The 21,908-nt window shown below is 43.2% G+C and overlaps 1 protein-coding gene and 1 non-coding gene across 2 annotated transcripts; both read right to left on the bottom strand.

The window, feature by feature from the left end:
- Window positions 1–3,794: 3,794 nt before the first annotated feature.
- Window positions 3,795–7,348, bottom strand: RPS20 (ribosomal protein S20). Its single transcript, XM_075272143.1, has 4 exons — window positions 7,204–7,348; window positions 5,803–5,902; window positions 5,438–5,511; window positions 3,795–4,013 (listed from the first exon to the last, which is right to left on the bottom strand). The coding sequence occupies exons 1-4, from the start codon at window positions 7,204–7,206 to the stop codon at window positions 3,831–3,833; spliced, it is 360 nt and encodes a 119-aa protein (XP_075128244.1). The 5' UTR covers window positions 7,207–7,348; the 3' UTR covers window positions 3,795–3,830.
- LOC142201751 (small nucleolar RNA U54) lies at window positions 5,590–5,654 on the bottom strand. Its single transcript, XR_012715643.1, has one exon. It is a non-coding gene; the product is annotated as a small nucleolar RNA U54 (small nucleolar RNA).
- Window positions 7,349–21,908: the final 14,560 nt, after the last annotated feature.

The raw sequence follows: 21,908 nt of genomic DNA, 5'->3' as shown, positions 1-21,908 counted from the left end.
CACTAGCCACTTCATGGCGACCTCTTTATTGTGGGTCCCTGGTGGCAGGGGTGTTGCCGGACCACTGGGTCACCCCCACTGTGGGTGCCGTGTTCGCTGTGCAGCGCTGCACCCAGTAGAGTAGGGACCCACTATAAAGAGGTCGCTGTGAAGTGGCCAGTGGGCTTATACACCTTGATCAATATGTATACTAAGAACCTCATGTTCAGTGATGTAGAATTTGCTGAGAAGCACTAGATCAATGTATAAGACTGGGATGTGCGCGCCATGTCTTTCTCTTTTTTGCACCAGTTTAAAAGAATGGATCGCATTAAAGTCAAGAGTCCATCAGGCTCTGTTTGTGTCCTCTATTTTGCGGTCTGTTGCTCTGATCCTCCAATGCATACTAATAACTAATACTACCCATGAAACCTTTGGTCCTGTCCAATCCTTTTGTGCCTCCAGTGACCCGCACACAGTATAGGAACCCCCTCTTGTGATCCCCACACAATATAATGAGCTTATCTTTAGGTCACCATACCATAATGTCCCCTTATTGTAGCCCCAACAATAAAATGCACAAAAAAGAAAGACATAATGCTAAAGCTGGATTCACACATGTGCCTGGTTTCTGTCCCCCATTGCACTTGAAAAATGCGGAGAGAAAAGTACTACAAGCAGAGCTTTTTTCTCCGCATTTTTTGGGCGGAAACTTGGTGGGCCCCATTATAGTCTATGTGGTCCACAGTTGACCACTTTTTAAGAGGATTAGATTCAAAAGAATAGAAACCCAAGCGGTTTCTCAGTGATCATATACTTATTCCCTATCCTGTGACGTAGTGTACTGTCCTCAAATGTAATGGCACAATGCACATGTACCTCAAGTCCAGGACTCTCTTCTGGCAACTTTGCAGTTTCTAATCTTGTTATTGGGCGAACACAGTCAGACATGCAAGACTTTGTGTACGTGCAGGGGGAAAAAAAACCAAAAAAAACCAAAACGGTTTCACGGTGGAAAGGCTGTATAAGAACACCAGCAAATTGCTTTAAAAACCCATTTAAATGAATGGGTTTGCAAGCGGTCCCCAAGCTGTTTTGCCTGGCTTTCCCACAGACTCACACAGCGGCACTAGTGTGAACGCCCCCTAAGGCAATACAGAGTTGCTAAAAGGGTATTCTATGAGCCTTATACTTCTGCCCTATCTTTAGGGTAGATCAAGATCGGTTTGACTACAGGCACCCCCACAAATCAGCTGATTTAAGTGACTGCTGCCGTTTCCAGACTTCAATCCATCCGGTGTCGACTTATCCTATGGAGCCAAAATCCTGGCATACCATTAACATTTCATACATAGTAAGACATAATGTGGATTTATACTTTTACGTATCATGAACAGATTCCACAACTATTATAAATAAGAGGGCAAGTATGATGTGGTCAGTACAGTACATCCCAGCTATCCTGTAGCTCACCATGATGCAGCGATTGCCCCAATGTAATGTAACTCTATTCTCTTATAATAGTGAAGGAGTCATAACCCAGTGAGCCAACTTTGGTCACACAAGGAGTCTTGTTAAAAAAAAACTGCATAGGCCTAACATGAATGTAACATGTTACCAGGTTTTTACAGGCATAGCTGTGTATGTAACTCCACTGCTCATCTTATCTCAGCTCTAAAGGCACATTACAGGAAAGTTAGCTGTACCTATCTATTTCAGCAGGGTCATCTGAATTTCAATGCCTTAGGGAGCCCTCACACAGAGTAAACGCGCGTGTATTTTTGCAAAATACACGTATAAAAATAAGACTCCCATTGAATTCAATTATATTTTTTACACGTGTAAAAATACGCCTGTAAAATGTCATTAAAGTCAATGGGAGTCTTATTGTTTACACATGTATTTTGCAGAAATACACGCACGTTTACTCCGTGTGAGGGCTCTCCAATTTTGTTTTGCCTGTCAAAGCGGCTGCTACAACATGTATAAGAAAGGTAGGAGGCATATTGAAGGTGTATGAGCACATTTAGTGTCCTGTTCATACAGAAATTTGATACTGATTTAGGACTCGTTCACATGGGGGCAGATTTTGACAGTGACGCGGTTCCCGCGTCACTCTCGGGTCAAAACCTGCCTGCCACAACCATCGCGGCTTTCCCTTCCGTAGCCGGCTCAAATGAACGCGCTGACATCGGAGGGTGCTGTCACCAGGTGGAAGCCGCGGCTTTCGCCTGAAGAAAGGGTAGCTCGCTTTTTTTTCACCTAGCATTAAAAAAAGCTAGCGAAAAAAAAGCTAGCCCTCTACATAGACTAGCACTATATGGACGCGGATTATGACGTGGATTCCGCTGTCAAAATCCGCCTCCATGCCCCCGTGTGAACTAGCCCTTTGTGAGGAATTCTTCCTCCTTTTTTTTTTTTTTAAGTAATTTGAAAACAAAGTATCCTAATCTATCTTGCTGCAGTATCCACAGCTCGAGGCTCTCTACCCAATTAGGCCTAGTTATCTGACCACGAATGAATACCAATGCTCTGCATCCCATTGCAGCTAGGAAACCAAAAAAACTTTCCGGTGTGCGAATGGCCCTTTACAGTAAGTTCACACTACATAGTTTGGAGCCAATTTTGAGTTGAAAGCAGATTCAAAATCAGCTCCAAATTCTGTTTGGATTCTGCTACCCCTTGTTTTCAATGGGAGGTAGAGTTGGCCGCTTTACTTCATGATTCAGAAACTATCCATCCTGCTCAAGTTTGCCAGCACAGGTCTAGAGCATGCTTTAGAGTAGGCTAAGCTTCAAATCTGAACTTCTAGCTGACGCTAGGTTCACACTAGCATTTAAGTTTGTCATTCAGATCCACATGGAAACACGAAAGACTGAGAATCTGTTCACTTAAGCAGTTATATGTAAAAACACGCAGGCCTCAGCATATAGTGTCTGGTTTCCAACAATTTTATACTGAAACTGGTGGAGAGAAAAGTCCTCTTTTGCAGAACCTCTGCTGACCAAGTGGATTCTGTGGCAGCGTCTCGGATGGAGACCCAAACAAGTTCAAATCCATGTGGACCACTGAAGGGAATCCTAATCTGCATAAGAAAAAGGGGTTACCTTAAAAAACTCACAGACTATAGTGGGGTCCGTGTGGTTTCTGCATGAAAGATGCAGAGAAGAGTGCTGCTTGCAGGACTTCTTGCCACATTTTTCATACAGAGAGGAGAATGGAATCCCTGAATGCAGATGTGAACCAGCATTAAAAGTGTTTGGTCCAACTATTTGGAAGTTACACTAGCATATTAAACTTGGTAATTTTGTGAAGTTTTGCTCTGAGAAGAACTATGCTCTGCTCCTGATGCAAAAAATCACCAGCAACAGGTCAAACTCAATGCAAGTCTGATTCAGCACGTTATACCTCCAAGTCTCCCTTTCTACAGAGAAGCTTTTCACTTTTATAAAAGTACTTTGTCAAAGGTTTCCCTTTGCATGACTGCTTTAAGGGGTTGTGAAGGATTATAAAACATGGCTGCCCTTAGAAAGGGGCCTTGTGTATTGGTCATATGGTCCAATTACAATGAGACAACTGCAGTATTGCTGTTGTGACAAATGAATGACGTCGCTTCCTGAGCAACAGAAGTTGGTAATGTTTTCTAAGCCTGCACAATCCCTTTAAACTAAAGTTCTCTTCACCCTGTGGGATAGACACTAAAGCAAAATGTATGTGGTTCAAGTTATGTCTGCAGTTTCACAAGTAGTAGCAAAACTATGTTCTGTGGCAAACATCTCTACTTTACATATGGTAAGAAAAAGACAAGACGACAATTTATTCCAAGATCTTTTATTTAGGAAACGTGGCACTTATGCATCAGCAATGGTGACTTCCACTTCTACACCAGGCTCGATACTGATGGAAGTGATCTGTTTCACAATCTCAGAGGGACTGTGCAGATCAATTAGACGCTTGTGGATACGCATCTGGAAGCGATCCCATGTCTTGGATCCCTCACCACAAGGGGTTTTCCTTGTTGTGATACGCAGAGTCTGGAGAGAAAGAAAGTCAAATTGGTTAAAAACTTAAAACTAGAGCTTATCAACTTTTATTCAGTTATCAATGGGGCTGGGCAACTGAATGCAAGATCGCCAAAGTGAAAGTGCACTCAGTGTGAACATGTTCATAGATAACCAGTTATTCTGCATCCATGCTATCCTGTAGCTCACTAACTGTACTACACCCAGTCAGGTTTGCAGATACCCAACTAAAAACCAAAACTCACTGGCATATAAATAAGGGTGGGGCATATACAAAGTGGAATGGCCTGAAATCATCATTACTTGCAATCAAAAGTTCAATAGCGATTTTGATTGGTCATGATTGTGCAACCCTAGGGGTAGATAGACCCTTATAGCTTGGAAAGAGCCAAACTTCATGTGAATAATCTGTTAAATACACAAAGTAATCTGCTCACAGGTTGGCTCAGAATAGCACTTATACCGACCAATCACTTCAACTCATTGAAAAGGCATCCTCACCACCAACCTGAGACCAGTTTAGGAGCATTTTCTCCAGTGCATACTGGCAAGAGAGTGATATGTACAGATTGTGACAAACCAACAATTCATGGAAGATGAAAGAGTTGCAGCCACACAGAGGAAACTGGCGCCGATTCTGACAATAACTTGCAGCAGAATCAGTGTGGGGGGGGGGGGGAATAAATAAATAAAAAATACTCCATTGACTTCAATGGGTTCCATTTTCCACATGGAACCCATTGAAATCAATGGGTCAAAGCCTCCAATTGATTTCAGTGAGTTCCACACGGAAAACTTAATCCAATGAAGTCAATCGGAGTCTTTTTCAATGCTGATTCTGCTGCGAGTTATCGTGCCAGAATCAGCACCTACTTCCTCCATGTGATTGCCCCCTAAGGAGGCAGAAATTAGGTTAACTTAGGGATTAATGCCACTAAGCCAGTGAAGTGTTTTCCTACCACAGTCTAATCACACTGTCAAACTGAAGGAAGCTTCTGTAACCTGTGAATTGGGGTATTAACCCCCTGTGAGCAGAAGTGTGAATGCATGAACACAACAAACCCAAAATCAATTCTAAGATCAACAAAACCTCCAGTCCAACTAAAGTGAATGGAGTGGCAGTTCCCATGCTAAGGATAAGATCAGTATCACTAGTTGGGTCTGGCACCTGGATACTGCAAAGATTAGCTGCTCCCAGAAGCCTTCAGCACCAATACCTATACAGGTGGACTGAATAGAAAGCTCCATCTACTGCATAGCACAGAATACTGCAGTATTGCTATACAGTGGATGGAGCTTTCTGCTTATGGTGGAAACTTTGTACCCATGACCTATCTTAAAGATAGGTTACAAGTATTGAAAACAGCCCACAGCACTACTACAAACCAGGTATATTACAGAGAATCTGCATGTTTGTAGGTTCACAATCTCTTTACCTTGGTGGGCATACGGACAGGTCCCTTCACCTTCAGGTTCTTCTCCTTGGCTCCACGGATCAGGTCAGCACAGACTAAAAGCCAAAATAAAATTTCATTAGGAAACCTCTAAACTTAATTAAATCAATAATGTGCAAATGAATATGTTCACAGGTTAGCTCAGAATAGCGTATAAAACAATCACTGTAAGTCATTGAAAAATCTATCCTCATTGCCAACCTGAGCCCAGTTATGGGGGATACCTCTAACAAGTCTTTCTACATGTGACATTCCACATTATAGTCACTGAATTTTACTAATCTAAAGCCTATAATTGGGATATACCATGTACAATATCAAGTTTAGTATAGCATCAGGCAACTTACCCTTCTCTAAGGATTTCACATTGCGACTTGTGAGTGTGATTCTGATACGATGGATGGCCACTTCCTGTTCAACAGGGGCTTTGCCTGTGTCTTTAAATGCCTAGAAACAAAAAAAAAAGTAAATTTCATGGGATGTTAAAGTTACAGAAGCATATACCAATGTACATCTAACATGTCAATACATTTCTTAAAGAGGGTTCCAGGACAGGTCACAATATAAGACTTGTGGGGGTATGACACTTGGAAATCCTAGCTGAAGAGTCAGAAGTGCCTTGAGCACTGCATCCTCTTGCCTGAGCCAATGTCAAGATAGTACAGTAGTATATCAGTCCTATTCAAGGAACATGGACTGAACTGAAATACAAATACACAGCTACAGAAAAAATGTAAGTGGGGATCCCAGACACAGATCACTAATATCCACACTGTGGGACAGATCAATGTAAAGCCCCTCTAACCAGAAGAACCACAAACCCTGTCTGGAGTCATGGAGGAGGCTCTATGCACACAACTGAAGGGTAACACTACAGTAAGTGGACAGCTCAGTGTACACAGCTACAGGCTGTAAAAGTCTACACAAAAGGAGACCAAACATGCAGAATCTGCAGTGGGACTACAGAGATATGGGTCAGCATGGGCACTGTATGCACACCATTGCATTTTATGTTGACTTTACTTTTAGGTGAGGGGGATCTGACTTTCATCAGTTGTAAAGACAATGACGACTACAGCAGAGAAAGTACATCATGGCTTCTGGAGGGAATAGAAGAAGCCTGCAGGGAACAGACTAGGACATCGATCTCATGCTTCAGATGAAGATAAAAATTGTGCATCCATCTAAAGACCCCAATATGTAGGCCATTGACTGAGGGATCCCCAACCACTGGTCTGTGTACACATGGTCATTCTCTGCCTATGTGTCACTCGGTGTTCCTATCTTAGCAGCACATCATCTATACGCAGAGGACAGGTCACTGACATGCAAACCAGGTTGTGACAATCACATTGACCACTGATCAACTCCAAGACATAAAAAGCAGTCACCAGTCACATCTGCTCTGGAGTCTCCATTGGAGATTCCATCACAAGATCAACCTGAAATTGGCAGACAAAACAAATAAAGTCCTGCTCAGATGAATTTCCTCCACCTATTAAGCTGATGGGCCCCAACAGAAGCCACAGATCAGGAACAATTATCCAATAACCCCCAGGCCGTGCTCTGCAGCATGTCGGGCTCTGCACACGCCGATCACTGAGCCTTGTAGAATATAACCAGATGACATTACAGCCTAGTGTGGCCCCGGGGGCGCAGAGTGGCTACCTGGACATTGCGCAGTGTGGCCGCACCTTCCCACTATGGACTCCCTTATAAGCACAGCGGTGCTGCCCCGGCACACTCACCATGTCCGATCACCTTCCTGACCGACTTATTCGTGTAACGTGAGAGCGAACAGCGGTGAGCCAGGAGCAGGCGCTCAGAGCAGTGTACACCGCGGCGACTGTACGGAAAGAGGCCGAACACGCCCGCCACGCGGCTATTTATACTGCCCTGGCTACGGCCTATCGGATATACGTCATCACTGCGGAGACAGCGTGTCAGCGGACGCCATATTTAGTTAGGGCACACTTCCCTCACTCTAGTAGTTCTATAGAAACAGACAAGTGTGACATACGGATGAGGCTGCTCAAACATTTGTGTGGTTGGGGTGATCTGGACTTGTATTTATGGAAGATACATATTTTCCACAATTATCACTTCTGGTACCAGTAATGGGGGAGGGGAGACTGTCTACTAGGTGCCTGCAATGTTTTCCACTTGCTTATCAGGCTAGGGATATCCAAGACTTCAGCCGTCACTTTGTTCACACAACCAACAATCGCTGTGTCGCCTTGTGACTTCACCAATGTACCCAACAGCACTGTGACTGAAACTTGTAGTCGCCAAAAAAACCAGCAGAGCTCAGTCATTTTTCCACTGGAAGTTGCAGCAAACTCGGGGTTGCAATACAACTCCATGCACTCACATTGGAGAAAGAGTCAGAGTCGGCCATGGCTCATAACTCCCAACTTTCGAGGGAGAGAATATGCTGTGTGCTATGCACTTCGTGGAAAATTTAGCCCCACCCACCTCTTTGTTGTCTTGGCCATTCCCATTTTTCTTTGTGCCCCCACACAGTATAATGTTCCCTTCCAATTGCTCCACAGTGTGATGCATACCTCCCAACTTTTGAAGAACTGAAAGAGGGACAAAATGTGCGGCGCGCCGTGGCAAATTTAGCCCCGCCCACTTTTGTGTTGACTGCGCCCACTCGTTAATTTTTCATGTGCCCACACACAGTATAATCCTCCGACAGTCACCCGTAAATTATATGTCCCCCTCTATCTCTCCCCCAGTTTCATATACACCCTTCATCTGCCCCCAGTTTCATGTCCCCCTTCCATCTCTGCCCCCAGATTCATGTCCCCACATCTCTGCCCCCAGTTTCATGTCCCCTCCATCTCTGCCCCCAGATTCATGTCCCTCCATCTCTGCCCCCAGATTCATGTCCCTCCATCTCTGCCCCCAGATTCATGTCCCCCCATCTCTGCCCTCAGATTCATGTCCCCCCATCTCTTCCCCCAGATTCATGTCCCCCTTCCATCTCTGCCCCCAGATTCATGTCCCCCTTCCATCTCTGCCCCCAGATTCATGTCCCCCATCTCTGCCCCCAGATTCATATCCCCCATCTCTGCCCTCAGATTCATGTCCCCACATCTCTGCCCACAGATTCATGTCCCCCATCTCTGCCCCCAGATTCATGTCCCCCCCATCTCTGCCCTCAGATTCATGTCTCCTACATCTCTGCCCCCAGATTCATGTCCCCCATCTCTGCCCCCAGATTCATGTCTCCACATCTCTGCCCCCAGATTCATGTCCCCCCATCTCTGCCCCCAGTGTCATGCCGTCCTCTCCATCTCTGCCCCCAGTGTCATGCCGTCCCCTCCTTCATCTGCCCCCAGATTCACGTTCCACCTCCACATTAAACTTACCTTCTCCTCCGCTCCCTCGCCGCTCTCTGCGCACCTCTCTCGCTGACACATGCGGCTGAAGGAAGGAGCTGACACAGGTCAGCTCCTCGCTTCGCCGCTGCGTGTCTCTCTCGCTGACACATATGCGGCTGAAGCGAGAAGCTGACCTGTGTCAGCTCCTCGCTTTGCCACTGCCGCTGGCTCCTGGCTTGTAGACGCGATGTGACACCGATGTGACACATCGCGTCTGCAAGCCAGGAGCCGGCGGCAGCGGCGAAGCGAGGAGCTGACACAGGTCAGCTCCTCACTTCAGCCGCATATGTGTCAGCGAGAGAGACACGCAGCGGCGAAGCGAGGAGCTGACCTGTGTCAGCTCCTTGCTTCAGCCGCATGTGTCAGCGAGAGAGGCGCGCAGCGGCGAAGCGAGGAGCTGACCTGTGTCAGCTCCTTGCTTCAGCCGCATATGTGTTCAACTCAGATCTGCGTCCTCTGGACTAGAGGGAGACATTAAAATATGGGGCAGCTGGAGTGTGACATTAGACCGTGGGGGTAGTTGGAGGGGGACAATAAATTAGGGGCAGCTGGAGGGGAATATTAAACCGTAGGAGTAGCTGGATGGCGACATTAAACTGAGGGCAACTAGAGGCACACGTCTCCATCCAGCTACTTCCATGGTTTAATGTCCTCCTCCACTTGCCCACAGTTTAATGTCTCTGCCCAGTGACCCCTACTATTTAATGTCCCCCTCCATCTGGCACTCAAGTTCAATGTCCCTCTTAATCTCCCCCAGTTTAATGTCCCCCCTCCATCTGTCCCCAGTTTAATGCTCCCCTTTCAGCTGCCACCAGTTTCATATCCCTCCTCCATCTGTCCCTAGTTAAATGTCCCCATTTCATCTACCCTCAGTTTAATGTTCCCCCTCAATTTGCCTACAGGTCCAGGGCCGGAGTACACAGGGGGCAATGCTTCATCATTTTATTCAACTAAACTGTGTCCTCTGAGCACAGATAATTTGAAACTAGGACATACCTCCCACCGACCTGGACAGCAGGACAGGACTCGGAATCCGGGATGGTTGGGAGGAATGCATGGCCATTTGTGTAGTTCTAGCCAAGAAAAATAGAAAACACCATTAGTTGTCTGAAGTCGCCCAGTGCTACTGTAGAAAACATCAGATAATACAAAAACTGAACAGATGTGTGGGCTAGATCCGAACATGAGCTGATCATGTTTGCTTTCGTTGTGCCTTGACAGTTTAGTTTTGTGGCAGATACAACATTGTGTATGTTTTGTGGTATTTTTGTTACAGTGAGGAAATTGTGGTACACCGCCATATAATGAAACAATACTGCAGAGTCTGCTAGTCACAGGTTTCCAAAAGTCCAACCATGATCTCAAGGTTAAGGCTGGCAATTTCTGCTGCAATTCTTGTCACACTATCAACAACTGCTGTGTCACTCTATGACTGCTTCACTAATGTAAGGGAATGGGGTTGTATTGTGACCCAGAGGGTGCGGAGGACACAAGGAACGCCCATGACTTATACCTGTAGTGTGACAACGTGACACCATTTACTTACATTAGTGAAGGAGTCAGAGGGTGACACAACAGTATTTGGTCTTGCAAAAGCCAAAATTGCTATATTGCCCAGGTATGCTTGTACGATAAAGCAAACAGTGCACTTTCCCACATCCCCCTCTAAATCACCACAAATGGGACATTTTGGGTGCTACTCAGCAGTTCTCGGATGTGGCTTCCAATTTCGACTCTATCTGCAACATCAGAATACAAATACAGTGGAATATAATGATGGACCATTTAGGTCTGAGGCAGCAAGGGTGATGAGCGCTGAGCTAGCGACAGTACTAGAGCCAGAGGCTGCAGACAGCTCTATGGGTAGGGGGCTTGCTGAGTAAGTTTTTTTTTTTCTTTAATGTATTATTTTTTGTAATGGACCACTGAAGAGACATTTTAATGTGTGATAGGCCACTGAGGGGACATTTAAAGGGATTGTCCCACAAAGTAAAGTCTGCAGGACCTTTGTCCACCAATCGGCTATCTCTGCCATTCCCTTTGAAGTGAATGGGAGCGCCAACCACCACCTGTGTCGCCCACATTCAGTCCGGCTGTTCTCAGTCCTGCAGATTACTTTACATTGTGGAGCAACCGCTTTAACACTGTGATGGGCTACTAAGGAGGGGACCATTATATTGTATGGGGCTACTGCAGGGACATTCTACTTTGTGCAGGTCACTTGAGGGACATAATACTGTATTAGTGGAAGTATCATCACTAATATATAAATTGAAGGACACTATTACTGTATTAGTGCACAAATGGGCACAATAGGACAGTGCAGTGTCAGAGGGGATATGGGGCTGTTAGGAACCATCTTAACAAAAAAAAAATTGCTATGGTGAACTATATTGTATGTTTTTGTGCAAATCGGGGATATCTGCAAAAATGTGTGACTTTTTCTCTTTTTCACCACTTTCCTGAAAAGGAGCATGGAGAAGGGAGGGTCACCACCCTCACCAGATTTATTATCTTTTATGCCAGTTTACTGATCCCTGAAATCTTCTTTGTTCTTTAATTCCAACCTGTCTTACTGGCCTGACCGAGATCAGCAAAGAACAGAAGAAACTGAGCTCAGCAAATAGCATATAGGAGTTATATGATTTGGAACAACAGAAAAAAAAAAAAACCTAAAAGGAAGCTGCAGCTAAAAGTAAAGAGAAGAAAAACAAGTGAATCCTTTCTTCATGTATACAACATTTCCATCCTGTTTTATCTGAATTTGTCTAAGCAAATTACATAGCAATAGTAAATGAAACACAAACTTAATGGGGCAGATTTAGTCTATGTCGTCTAACTTTACAATACCTGATCGTTGGATGTGTTTCGGACAAAAAAAATTGGTGCATTTTTGCTCTAGGATGTCTCATCTTAAGCCGATAAACTTCTCTTTATTGAACAAGGCACAGAAAGTGTTACAAATTGTCTAAAGCAGTTACTACATGTGGTGTAAGGCATGTACAACAGGGTTTATTTGTTTTTTGCAGAATTGTGGTGCATTTTAGAATAGTAAACCTATCTGTGTGTGTCCCTTGGGAAGACATAAATTTCAGATACAGGGTAATATAATTCATATATATGTTCAAATGTCAATCCATCTCTGCAAAAGTGCAAGTGCTAGTAAATAAATATTTCATAACACCTTGTAAAAAGCAGAATAAATCCAGAACTTGTAGTGAAGACAGCTTTATCTGCAACCTTGTGTATAGAGAAAAGTGCCAATCGATGTGTATGTGCGGATAAACAGGACTCTCACTGTCTCTACTGGGAGTTAGAATTTTTTTTAATGATTTTTCACATAAAATCCTGCTCCAAATCATAGGAAGTTCAGCTTTTCTCTTTGTCATACCCTGCTTTAAGATAGGTTTAATTCAAACATTTTTATAGTTATAAAAACAGTTTTTTAGATCCCACCATGGGACCTTGCTTTGTGATTTTCTGATCACTTCATTATTGCAGTGTTATATGTCAGTATTTCACACCCAGCAACAAATATTACCCTTTAGACTGGGGCCCCACACTGCAAAAATGCAGTTTTGACAGTACCTGCAAAGTGGATGGAATTCTGGCTACTCCCATCCACAAACTGCAGAAAGAAACCCTAGGCGGAAAAGTTATGTCAGTTATACCTATGGAAAGTCTGCAAAGAAAAATTTGGCAAAATCGCTAAGAAAAATGCTGCAGAAAAAAACCCGCAATGTTTCTCCCATATCGTTTTTTTGGTTGCACTTCGCAATGCGGGGCCTTTGTTTTATTTTGCCTTCTTTTGAGAAAATAAGCATCTTGCCCTATCTTTGCAAAAAATGGAAACGCTATCTGCTTAAAAAGACCCCATAGGTGTCCAGTTGTAACCACCGTTTTAGCAGTCCGTCTCTCTGTCACTCAGGCGAGCTTGATACAGATAAAAACAAACCTAGCACATAAGAGGGAAAAACTAAATATAGTTTTGAGACACATAGTATGTTCCCAAAGTAGGGTCCTACATCCAAAATCGTGTCTATACCACAAACTAATAGACAAAACAAAGAAATAGGTATACAGACACTCAAAATAGTGAGGTCAAAAAAAGACCAAAACTCGTAATAAGAATATACAAACTTTAATAGTATCACATTAAAAAGTTATACAAAATAGATGACGCACAGATAAATGTACAAAAAAAGAGCACAGCAAAGAGTCCAATACTGCCCAGGATAGTTATTAGATGTAGTTACACGTGAGTGGTAAACAGGATATATATATATACCACATGGACCAGCAAGGTAAGCTAAAGCATAAGGCCAGATTATACAAATGCTACCAAAAGGAGGCCAAATGTATCCTATAGTATATATAGTGCAAAGTGCAATAAGGCAAACACACAATTAAGCTAAAAGTATGTGAGCATTGAGTACTTATAGACAAGAAAAAATGGCCACAAAGTAGATTGTAAAAGACTTAATAAACGGCAGCAGAGGTTACACAGCAGGTCTATCATATAAATGAATGGAAGTACAGCTTACCCATGATATAAACCACATAAGTAAAAGTAGAAGGGCAATAGAAGAAACCGCCGGCTCGCACCCGACGCGCACGTTTCGGCACGCCTGCCTTCGTCTGGGGGAGCTTGATACAGAACCTAATGTTAATGGATAGAGATGAGCGAACACTGTTCGATCGAATAGATATTGGTCCGATCTTAGACTCCGCCTCCTCACAGACGAGCTTCCGTCAGAACCAGCGTTGATTGGCCGAATGCTGTACTCTGTATGGCATTCGGCCAATCAACGCTGGTCAATGCATTCCTATGGGAAAAAGTCAGCTCCCACACATCGCAAGCTGACAGGGATCCCGACATAATACAGTGACTTGGGCTTGTTAGATGCCCCCGGACATGCTTCCCCTGCTGTCCCAGTTGCATTCCAGGGTGTTGGCATCATTTCCTGGGGTGTCATAGTGGACTTGGTGATCCTCCTGAGTCGAAGAGTTGGATCCCCTTAAACAAGCATTTTTTCCCGATAGACTATAATGGGGTTCGATATTCGTTCGAATAGTCGAATATTGAGGGGCTATTCGAAACGAATATCGAATATTTTACTGTTCGCTCATCTCTACTAATGAATAGCAATCTGTTTGCATCCATTAAACGGATATAAAAAACGTGATCTGAATAGAGCCTATGCTGTTTGTTGGAGATGCAGTGAGCATTGAACCTGTATGGTTCAATGTTCTGTATTATGTGTAGTGGCCAGGAAAGATATGGTCCCATTCACTGATCTATTACTGATAATGTATCTTATAGATAAGCGCGTATCACATTGAAAGCAATAGGGGAAAAAAGCCTCCCATTGATTTCAATGGGTAGCGCTCGTATGCCGGCACCCATTCAAGTCAATGGGAGCTGGTTTTTACGCGCTCATTCTGAACGATTTTTACGTTCAGAATGAGCAGAGCGTAACTCCGTGTGAAGGCTCCCTTATTGATAAACTTTATATCTGGCCCTGAACATTCAGCCCTGAACAGAAGTTATCAAATACTCCATTCTTGTCCACATATTAACCAAAATGTATAGAGACCATGCAGAGGAATAGACATTTTAGACACAGTTACCTTGCTTTGGACCCGGGGCGGATTTTATAATCTGTGCATAAGGAACGTATGGGATAGATTTAGACTGGTGGAAAATGTGGCTTTAAAACAAAATATGGCAAAATTCTGGATTAATTAATATATATAAACATGTAATTAAAATAGATTCGCATGTAAAAATTACAGCTATACCGCACTTACCACATTTAATCAATTAGACCTCAACAACTGGCAGTTCAAATGAAAATAAATGACGTAACGGATGTGTAAAAAATAATTCCGCTATAATGAACCTCACAATACTGCTCCTTAAATAAAGTGAGCCTCTAAAGACATTTCATTAAATCTCTCCTGTTATAATCAAGACTTCATTTATGTGAATGTTTTAATGAATACCACATGCTGGACCATGGTTACTACCAGATACCTGACAAAGTCACTGCAATCCCCATTTTAGAGCATTGATTTCAGTAGGTTCCATAGAGGGCTTCTCATATGCCACCAGGTGAATGGACTGTCACAGTGCAGATACCATTGTCATAACATCTGAATCCTGAATGGATCTGGGTGGTCATAATAAAAATTTGTTCCCTCCGTATATGTCTGCCCTCCATTCCTGAATCCTGTCCAGGACATTACTAAAGGACCTGGTACAAACGCTCAGCTTGGGCTCCCCTGCACAACCATCAGCAGTTTCCCATCCACATGTTACCAGCATACAGATTTCCCTTTCCTTCTCTATCTGGCCCAGGACCACCAAAACAACTTGTTCACAAAATGTATGTACAAGCTTCCCATCATTTCATCCCATTCTCATAGAAATGATGCCCCCTTTTATGTGCCGTTCTTCCCCACAGAATCATTCCTTGACTATATTCTGCTTAACTAATCATTTTTGCCATGAAAGGGTTATTTTTTTCCTTTCTTATTCATAGCGTGTGCGAACAAGAGACGCAACGTCTCGAAACACGTGAGGCGGTTTTTAGCCCTTTTTCCGCTCTCTTTTCTGGTTTTGCCTGTATAATTTTAATCGCATTCTGGATTAAAGGTTATATTTTACCTACCTCGGAGAGATGCCGGCTTATCTTCCTTTCTTCACACCACTGTTATTTAATGTCCATTGCTCTTATCTGTTATAGGACAAGAACAACGGATATTAAGTGACTGATACAGACAGAGCCCCTTCATCTGTTGTCCATCTGCATTCACCCTCATGTGAAAAACACAACTGAAACATCCTTCCTTTTCTGACAGAAGAAAAACTTGTCCATGCATAACTGACGCTGGGTTCACACTAGCGTGCGGGTCTCCGTTCTGTGGTTTCCGTCTTCTGCATGCAGACCGGGTCCGGCTGTGAGCGGTGGTGAGCGTTATATGCTCTCCGCCGCGAAACCGTTTTTTTTTTTTTTTAATCGGACACAGAGTACTGCATGTCCGACTCTGTGTCCGATTAAAAAAAAAAAAAACGGTTTCGCGGCGGAGAGCATAAAACACTCACCGCCGCACATCTTTCAAACCCATTCAAATGAATGAGTATGAAAGAGTCCTGCAGGTTTCCGTCTCCTGCCTCTGTTTTGTGCAGGAAACAGAAACCTGCAGAACGGAGACCGGGCGCAGATGTGAACGAGCCCTTAGTAGTTTGAACATCCCGTAACCTGCTGCCTTTACAATACCCCATGAGCAGCTTCTACCCTCACCTTCTGGCTAGATGTAATATTGATTATAATGAGGTCTATCAGGTTTCTGTTATGGTGGACATAATAGCGCCACATGCTGCATTATTCCATTCATGATTTCTTCTTTGTGGAATCTGCATCAGAGGCTTTTAACCAGTCTCTATTCCAGATGTGAACATACTCTTACAAATGTCAACCATTGGACAAAAATGTCTCTCGCCCCTAAATCTGTAATCCGAATATTAATATTGTTTCAGGGAACTACTAAATCTACATACACATATATAGCATGCAGCTGAAGACAAGTTTGATATTTTCAAACATTAGTGTAATACATTAGGTAAGACATACACGGCATTGTTTAGAATGGAAGGAAACAGAAGTAGATTTTGGGAGAGAGACGCAGGGGTTTCATTCATTTTATTGTGCCAGTTAAATTGGGCAACTGAGTTCAGGAAGTAGGAAATTTAAAGGTATTGGGCTTAGTAAATAATGTGCTTCCTCCGGAGAGAATAATGTTTCCTTAGGTCAAGACGTAGGTCGGTAAAAGGTCACTAAAAGGAAGCATGCATTGGGCTTAGGCTCGGTCAGGAATGCCAGCTTCAGGAACTTTACATCATGTATCCAGACTGACAACTGTAACAATAGGAATAGCTTTTATACCCGTATACAGTGACAGTGTATCAGCCCATGCCGTATGTTCTATTCATATTATAATGCATATGTTACCATCTAACACAATAAATCCCCTCAGTAAACTTGATATGTGTTCCCATGGCCTCTGTGATCCCTGGGAATATATAATTGATGCCACATTTTTTTGGAGAAGAACTACATTGAAAATATCCCGAGGGCATCTAAGCATCGGTGAGGGATACCAGGAAGTTCTAATCGTGTTATACAAATAATATTCTATAGGCGGGAATGGATTAGACAAAGCACAAAGGTTCTACAATTCACAGTTTGTAGAAGTTACTCGGCTTATTTCTTCATTTCCTTACAGCGGTTTTATCTCTTTTAGGCAGATCTATCAGTCATATGAATTATAATAGTGAGAGGAACAGGCTTGTTGTGAGTGCATGACCCTAGGTCACGTCAAGGTCATCCATTCCCATTGTGCGAGCTTTGATCAGTGCTAAACTATTTTGACATCCTTTTCATGACCACCTTGAATTTCTTCATAAATAGATTGCCATAATTTGTCAGCTATCTATAGCCTTCTTACAAGCTCCTGTCATAGCAGGGAACAAAAGTGGGCCTAGTATGCCATAAATCTCATAAATAAGGATAAGCTTAACTTATATTGTACCAAAATATTCTATAAAGAGCTGACTATATTCCCTTAGAACACTGCATGCATACAAGCAACGAGCAATAGTCCTATAGTACATTACATAAGCAATCAAAAATAAACTATTTTAAATTACTCTGAAATTCAAGGAAAAAAAAACCCAGAAAATAAAATTAAAAATCTAAGGCTAGAAATCAAAAAAAGATTTTTTCTTACATTTTATAAAAATATACTTAAAAAAGTCCCTTGTAATAACAAAATACTCACTATATATATTTGGTGTCCCCATAACTGGGAACAACAGCAAACATTTGTAATGTACCTTTCTTACAATGGATTCAAGACGCAGGTTCAACTTTTTTTATTTTTGTCCAGAAGAAGGAATAAAACTTTTTAATTCACTATTAAGTAGAAACAAATTCCTTCCTGGCCCCTGCTGGCATTTGGACAGATCCCTGGATCGGCAACCTACCATTAACTCTGTATATTGTGTTTTACAAGGGAGATATTTAATCTTTTGTTAAACATATCCACACTTTTAGATATTACCACAAAAAAAACAAAACTGCAGGAACGTGGTTCAGACGGTAAAATAATGATTTATACGGACATTCTTTAATAAACTTGTGTTCATATGATAGCCAATGTGATCACCATCAAAAGTGCAAATCACTTTATTTACCTAAAATGAAAACTTAATTACTAGAGATGAGCGAACAGTAAAATATTCGATATTCGTTTCGAATAGCCGCTCAATATTTGACTATTTGAACGAATATCGAACCCCATTATAGTCTATGGGGAAAAATGCTTTGTTTCAGGGGATCCCACCATTCGACTCAGGAGAGTCATCAAGTCCACTATCACACCTCAGCAAATGATGCCAACACCCTGGATTGCAACTGGGACAGCAGGGGAAGCATGTCTGGGGGCATCTAACAAGCCCAAGTCACTGTATTATGTCGGGATCCCTGTCAGCTTGTGATATGCGAGAGCTGACTTTTTCCCATAGGAATGCATTGACCAGCGTTGATTGGCCGAATGCCATACAGAGTACAGCATTCGGCCAATCAACGCTGGTTCTGCTGGAGACTCGTCTGTGAAGAGGAAGAGTCTAATATCGGACCAGAATGGAGACTGCTGTGGACCGATCTTAGACTCCGCCTCCTCCGGCAGAACCAGCGCTGATTGGCCGAATGCTGTACTCTGTATGGCATTCGGCCAATCAACGCTGGTCAATGCATTCCTATGGGAAAAAGTAATCTCGCGCATATCGCAAGCTGACAGGGATCCCGACCAGATAGAGCCCCAAAAGAGCTGGGTGAGTAACATTCCCACCTAAATAAATCTAATCCCTAGCTAACCCTGCCTGTAGATCTGTCCCTGTCTCACAGTTGCATAGTTCACAGTCTCAAATTAATCGAATGTTAAATCCACCATTCGTCTAAATTGGAGGTCACTTGATTTAGCCAGCCAATTACTTTTTCCGATTTTTTTTTCGATGCATCCGTTGTCATAGTTCCTGTCTCAGGTGGGAGGGAATACAAATTTTTACTGCGTTTGCCTCGTGGTGTTCGATTCCAATCAAATCATTTGCCTCATTGTGTTCGCTCATCTCTACTAATTTACCTAAGTTTGTGTTGAAAAATTACTTCCACCTAACAGCCACTAGGTGTCTCCTTTTTCTCTCATGTGAAGTCTGTCTAGCAGCAGAGAAGTTGAGACAGATTATAAGGGGTGGGGCTTTCCTTTTCTATGTGAACTTTCTCTCTTCAAAATGCACAGTAATTCCTCTGCTTTCTCTGTGTGCAGCCACAACTATTTTGTGTGTCCTAGGCATACAGGAGACATTGTACTTCATGTGTATTACTAATGTCTATAGCTCTTTAAAACTGTAATTTCCAAAACCTTTTTATGTTATAGAGACATGTTTTGATCAGTGAGCACTCAGATGTTGTGAAGCCCGCGGATCACTAAAATAATGCAGAGAAGCTTCTCACATGTCTGTAAGACATACCACATGTTTTGAATGATGCTTGCTCTTTAAGGGAGCGTTCACACTACCGTCGGTGTCCGACATGTAGTGTCCGCTCCTAGTGTCCGCTCAAAATCTGTCACGGACACTAGGAGCGGACACTAGATGTGTCCGTGACACCTGTCATTCACTTGAATGGGCATCGGGTGCATTCTTTTGCACTCCGTGCCCGTCCTTCCCTGTCCGCAAGAGAAGATGTCCGACTTCTCAAGCGGACAGAGGAACCCTGCATGCAGGGTTTTTCTGTCCGCTTGAGAAGTCGGACATCTTCTCTTGCGGACAGGAAAGGACGGGCACGGAGTGCAAAAGAACGCACCCGATGCCCATTCAAGTGAATGACAGGTGTCACAGACACATCTAGTGTCCGCTCCTAGTGTCCGTGACAGATTTTGAGCGGACACTAGGAGCGGACACTACATGTCGGACACCGACGGTAGTGTGAACGCCCCCTAACTGTAAGGAGTGACCCTATGTTCTCTGTTGATTAATTTGTTGCATTGGTTTTCATAGGGACCAGATCTATCTACCTACCTACACACCCGCAAGTTACTAGGTTGAATAAAAGTTGTATTGATGGCTGTCTTCATAATTAAGATGTTCTCTAATACTATCTATTAGTATTATAGTATTATTTTATATGCCTTTTGAACTCTAATATCTTTTTTCATGAACTGGTACTCAAGTCTGGACTACAGTCTTACATCCAGTGTTGGACTGGGATATCTAGGGCCCACCAGTGGAATTGTTTTACCAAATGGATCAACAGAACCGGGTAGAACTTGGCTTCATTCACTTACCATCTGTGCTCCTGCTCGTGGCCTCCTCTTCCCTCTTTAGCCTTCAACGGGCCCCTGTACACCACACCCCTTGGAAGCTGAATAGGAGGCTGTGAACAGGACAGGTAAGTTAATAGGGGCCGTCATTGGACCTTCACTGCCTATTAAAAAAATCAGTAGGAGTCCAGTAGTCCCAAAAGGCAAAAGGCACAGGGCCCACCAAGAAATTCACTGGTACCCTGATAGGGAAGTCTGAACTTGAGTACATCAGTGATTTACAATATTGGCCAAAAGTATTGGGACCCCTGCAATTCTGTCAGATAATACTCATTTTCTTCCAGAAAATGATTGCAATCACAAATTCTTTGGTATTTTTATCTTCATTTAATTTGTCTTCAATGGAAAACCACAAAAAGAATTGTCAAAATACCAAATTGGATATAATTCCACAGCAAACATAAAAAGGGGGGTGGACAAAAGTATTGGCACTGTTTGAAAAATCATGTGATGCTTCTCTAATTTGTGTAATTAACAGCACCTGTTACTTACCTGAGGCACCTAACAGGTGGTGGCAATAACTAAATCACACTTGCAGCCAGTTGAAATGGATTAAAGTTGACTCAACCTCTGTCCTGTGTCCTTGTGTGTACCACATTGAGCACGGAGAAAAGAAAGAAGACCAAAGAACTGTCTGAGGACTTGAGAAGCAAAATTGTGAGGAAGCATGAGCAATCTCAAGGCTACAAGTCCATCTCCAAAGACCTGAATGTTCCTGTGTCTACTGTGCGCAGTGTCATCAAGAAGTTTAAACCCCATGGCACTGTGGCTAACCTCCCTAGATGTGGACGGAAAAGAAAAATTGACGAGAAATTTCAACGCAAGATTGTGTGGCTGGTGGATAAAGAACCTCGACTAACATCCAAACAAGTTCAAGCTGCCCTGCATTCCGAGGGTACAACAGTGTCACCCCGTACTATCCGTCAGCGTCTGAATGAAAAGGGACTGTATGGTAGGATACCCTGGAAGACCCCACTTCTTACCCAGAGACATAAAAAAGCCATGCTGGAGTTTGCCAAAACTTACCTGAGAAAGCCAAAAACGTTTTGGAAGAATGTTCTCTGGTCAGATGAGACAAAAGTAGAGCTTTTTGGGAAAAGGCATCAACATAGAGTTTACAGGAAAAAAAAAAAAAAAAAGAGGCCTTCAGAGAAAAGAACACGGTCCCTACAGTCAAACATGGTGGAGGTTCCCTGATGTTTTGGGGTTGCTTTGCTGCCTCTGGCACTGGACTGCTTGACCATGTGCATGGCATTATGAAGTCTGAAGACTACCAACAAATTTTGCAGCATAATGTAGGGCCCAGTGTGAGAAAGATGCTTCTCCCTCAGAGGTCAGGGGTCTTCCAACAGGACAATGACCCAAAACACACTTCAAAAAGCACTAGAAAATGGTTTGAGAGAAAGCACTGGAGACTTGTAAAGTGGCAGCAATGAGTCCAGACCTGAATCCCATAGAACACCTGTGGAGAGATCTCTTGATGGCAGTTTGGAGAAGGCCCCCTTCACATCTGAGGGACCTGGAGCAGTTTGCCAAAGAAGAATGGTCTAAAATTCCAGCAGAGCATTGTAAGAAACTCATTGATGGTTACCGGAAGCGGTTGTTCGCAGTTATTTTGT

This window comes from Leptodactylus fuscus, chromosome 4 (assembly GCF_031893055.1).
Source record: "Leptodactylus fuscus isolate aLepFus1 chromosome 4, aLepFus1.hap2, whole genome shotgun sequence".
NCBI classification, from domain to species: domain Eukaryota; kingdom Metazoa; phylum Chordata; class Amphibia; order Anura; family Leptodactylidae; genus Leptodactylus; species Leptodactylus fuscus.
This window is presented reverse-complemented; position numbering and strand designations above follow the sequence as displayed.

What these genes read in the sequence shown, in the direction of transcription:
- RPS20 (XM_075272143.1), bottom strand. An exon ending in TGTGAAATCCTTAGAGAAGG is followed by an intron (nt 5,512 to 5,802) that starts GTAAGTTGCCTG and finishes TTTGGCTTTTAG; the next exon opens with TCTGTGCTGACCTGATCCGT. An exon ending in CTGTCCGTATGCCCACCAAG is followed by an intron (nt 4,014 to 5,437) that starts GTAAAGAGATTG and finishes CTTTCTCTCCAG; the next exon opens with ACTCTGCGTATCACAACAAG.